Source organism: Macadamia integrifolia, chromosome 14, assembly GCF_013358625.1.
Source record: "Macadamia integrifolia cultivar HAES 741 chromosome 14, SCU_Mint_v3, whole genome shotgun sequence".
NCBI classification, from domain to species: Eukaryota; Viridiplantae; Streptophyta; class Magnoliopsida; order Proteales; family Proteaceae; genus Macadamia; species Macadamia integrifolia.
In genome coordinates this window covers 3,397,355-3,400,976 of record NC_056570.1, presented here as the reverse complement: position 1 = coordinate 3,400,976, position 3,622 = coordinate 3,397,355, and the positions used below count along the sequence as shown (strand labels likewise).

General features: G+C 36.7%; 1 protein-coding gene across 1 annotated transcript; it reads left to right on the top strand.

Annotated features, from left to right (window-relative positions):
- The first annotated feature begins 1,042 nt into the window (after window positions 1-1,042).
- LOC122061012 (mavicyanin-like) lies at window positions 1,043-3,418 on the top strand. Its single transcript, XM_042624161.1, has 2 exons — window positions 1,043-1,302; window positions 2,966-3,418. The coding sequence occupies exons 1-2, from the start codon at window positions 1,122-1,124 to the stop codon at window positions 3,370-3,372; spliced, it is 588 nt and encodes a 195-aa protein (XP_042480095.1). The 5' UTR covers window positions 1,043-1,121; the 3' UTR covers window positions 3,373-3,418.
- Window positions 3,419-3,622: the final 204 nt, after the last annotated feature.

Genomic DNA, 3,622 nt, shown 5'->3' with positions numbered 1-3,622 from the left:
TCTTCGGTTCAGCGCGAAACATACGTTTTTTAAGGCAATGTTTGGAAGGCAAGAAAAGAAAGTAAATTAAATATTTTTTTAAAATAAAAATGGAAAAAATTCAATCATTACCCACTTTTAATTTCCTTTTACAAAACTACTCACCAAAAATCAGTTGACAAAAATAGACAAAATTAGGTTTTTCTGTACAAAATTACTGACTTAAAGTTTAAGTTCACAAAAATACCCAAAAATTGAGTTTACAAAACTATTCACTCAAAGTTCAATTATAAAAAATACCTAATTATATGTGGAAGATGAAGAATCACTATTTTGGGTAGTTTTGTAAATCAAAACCTGATTTTAGGTATTTGTGTTAATTGAAATTTTTGGTGGGTAATTTTGTAAACCTGATTTTGGATATTTTTGTGGACTTAAAGGTTGAATATGCAATAGTTTTGTAAAGGGAACCCAAAAGTGGGTAATATGTAATTTTTACAATTAAATATACTTAATGGGAAAAGGTTCTTTGAGCCATTGGTGTAAGGTACTGGGTACACGCTATCACCTCTCTTTTCTTATCTCTATATCTCTTTCTCATAAGAAATGATCTTCTTGTCCTCTGATATACTATACCATTTTGTCGTACCCTAAACTTATTACTTTCTTAAATTGAGATTTTATTTATTTTTATTAGAACTAGATTTATTGATAAGACGGACCTAAACAAGCCGAGGATTCAGAGGCAGAGAGAACTCATGAAACCAATTAATGAAAATATACCAAATTACTTCACACGTCGTCATAGACAAAGCCTTCTTAATCAACGGAAGTAAAGGAAAAATCCTCAAAATTAGAAATTAAACAAAAAATAGATAACTAGTTAATCATTATATATAGGAAACACTAATCCATAAATGGACAAACCCACCGAATAGTTTCCCTTTTACAAACCTGTGATAGCTGTAATGGTATCATTAATAGTTATTACAGATTCACAGATGAATAGCTTTACATATATATTTGATCAAAAGCCATGTAACGTTTGCTTTGTTTTCCAGGTTTGTGTTGAAGGGACATCAACCTCTACCTCAACACGACGCCTCAAGCCCCCATTTAGCAGAGAGAGACCACAAAGGAAGATGGCGAAACTGCAACTCTCCCTGCTCCTCTTGATGGCAATGGGCTGTGTTATAATGGCACCAATGAATGCGATGATAACCCACAATGTAGGAGGAAGCTTTGGCTGGAGCATCCCCAAGGATCCCAACTTCTACCAAGATTGGGCAAACCCAAGAACCTTCGGCGTGGGTGACAAGTTGGGTAAGTCCCTATTTTTTATTTTTTATGGGACAAAGTTTTCTGCTTGAGAGTGGCCCTGCACTACAGACACAGAGGCGTACAATGACCATCATTCTCGTCTTGGGGTATGTGCCGTTGTGTCTCGATGCAGGGGCCGCTCTCGGACAGAGAAAGCCTTTTTTATGGGAAAATGAATGCTCTTTGGTCGCATGACCCCTGTGTCTAGACACAAAGGGTAGTGAAATGATGCCCTATGAAATATGAAAACCCACCTCCTATAGATGCCAATGGGCAATGTCCGCCCCCTCATTGGTCCCTGTGCTTTAGAATCATGATGTGGATTGAATCAGAATCAGAATTGGAATTGGTTGAACCGACTTTTGGAAACCCTGGAATCATGTTGTATATCCAAAACCCTATTGATTCTATAGGCATCGATCCATTCCAGATTTTTTGGAAATGGAATCGGCCCCAATCAACCAGTCCATTTCGATCCGATTTTTGAATCCCTGATATACAAATTAATTTGGACCATTGCCTTTTATCTAAGGGTGTCAATTCTGAACCTAAAACGATTGTTTAAAACCGACCGTACCATTAATAATCGGTTTAGGTTCTATTTTAAGTGACATCCATTGCAAATCAATAAACAGATTAAACTGTTAAACTACTTAAGGGAAAAATAACCATAAAAGACAGTGTGACCCTTGTAGCAAGACACGTAAGAGGGTGAAATAACCGCCCTATCCCACATGAGAGGCAAAAATCATGCTGCTGTTAATGCTTTCATATGCGTTCCCATTGGTCCGCTAGTGCAGAAGCCATGCTACTTTTTACAAAGCCCTCTCATATTAATTAAATATTAAATTTTTTTCCTATTAAGAAAGAAGCTTTAAGACAAGGAGAAAGAGTGAAAGGGAGAGATTGAAGGTGAGACTCTCTCTCTCTCTCTCTCTCTAGGACTTTCACACTAAAGCAATGCCAAAATTTCTAGGAGTTGTTTTCTGACTCGATCCATTGTTGGGTTCCATACAAAAGCAATTATCCCATTTGAGCACCCTTTCCCCCATAGTGAAGAAGCCATGCTACTTTTTAAGAATTTCTCTCTTATTAATTAAATATTAAATTTTTTCTTATTAAGAAAGAAGCTTCAAACAAGGAGAAAGAGTGAAAGAGAGAGATTGAAGGCAACTCTCTCTCTCTCTCTCTCTCTCTCTCTCTCTCTCTCTCTCTCTCTCTCTCTCTCTCTCTCTCTCTCTCTCTCTCGTTGTCATCTTGTGTTCTATTGAATTTGAATGACTTTCACACTCAAGCAATGTCAAAATTTCTAAAATTATTTGACCATTGATTACTCTTTGTATGGGTGGATGTCAAAGGAGTCATTTGCTTTCTGACTTGACCCATTGTTGGAGTTCCATGCAAAAGCAATTATCCCATATTGGATGTAAATAGTCCGATGCGAAGGCATATAAGGACTTAAACATCATCTCCTTAACAATTAGCTTTGATACCACTTGTTGGGACTTCTGATAGAACTCATTCTTAAAAGTTAGCCTCCGATAGAACTCATCCTTAAAAGTTAGCCATAAAGGAGACTGGTGCCCAAGTTTGCTTTTGCATGGAACCAAAACCCCATCGATGTTGAAATCCATATTAATTGAAACTTAACTTGAGATTTATGCAGTGTTCACATATGTACCAATGGTGCACAACGTGTTGGAGGTTATTGAGAAGGACTTCACTACATGCAATCCCCAAGAAAAACCCATTCACATTCACACCAGTGGGGTAACCATTGTGGAGCTAACCAATTCAGGAAACTATTATTTCTTCTGTGCATATGGGAAACATTGTGAGCTTGGCCAGAAACTTAACATTACTGTGGGCTATAAGCCAGGATCAACAGGAGGTACAGTAGCCTCTGATGCTGCTACTACTGCTGCTGGATATGCTACCAATTTAGTTCACAACAAATCCTCTTGCAATTCCATTCACTTCTTTGGCTTGGTTTCTGGTATAGTTGTTTTCTTGGTTTTACAGTTTCACTGTTCATCTTATAAGATGTACTTGATCAACTTTAGGTCTTCCTAAGGGCTGGGCACCTAGGAGATGATGGAGGCATATTAGAATAGTTGGATTTTTGGAATTTATGTTTGTGTAACCATATTTTTTTCAATGACCCAATAGTTTTAATTGCATAGAAGTGTCATATTTTTTTCAATATTTAATTTTTCTCTTTTTTTGGAAAAAAATATATATTTGAGTTGCAGAAAGGTTCAATCTACTCTCATCATCCCAAGCTATCCTCTATATATACAATTGTGGAGTCATGGTTAGTTTA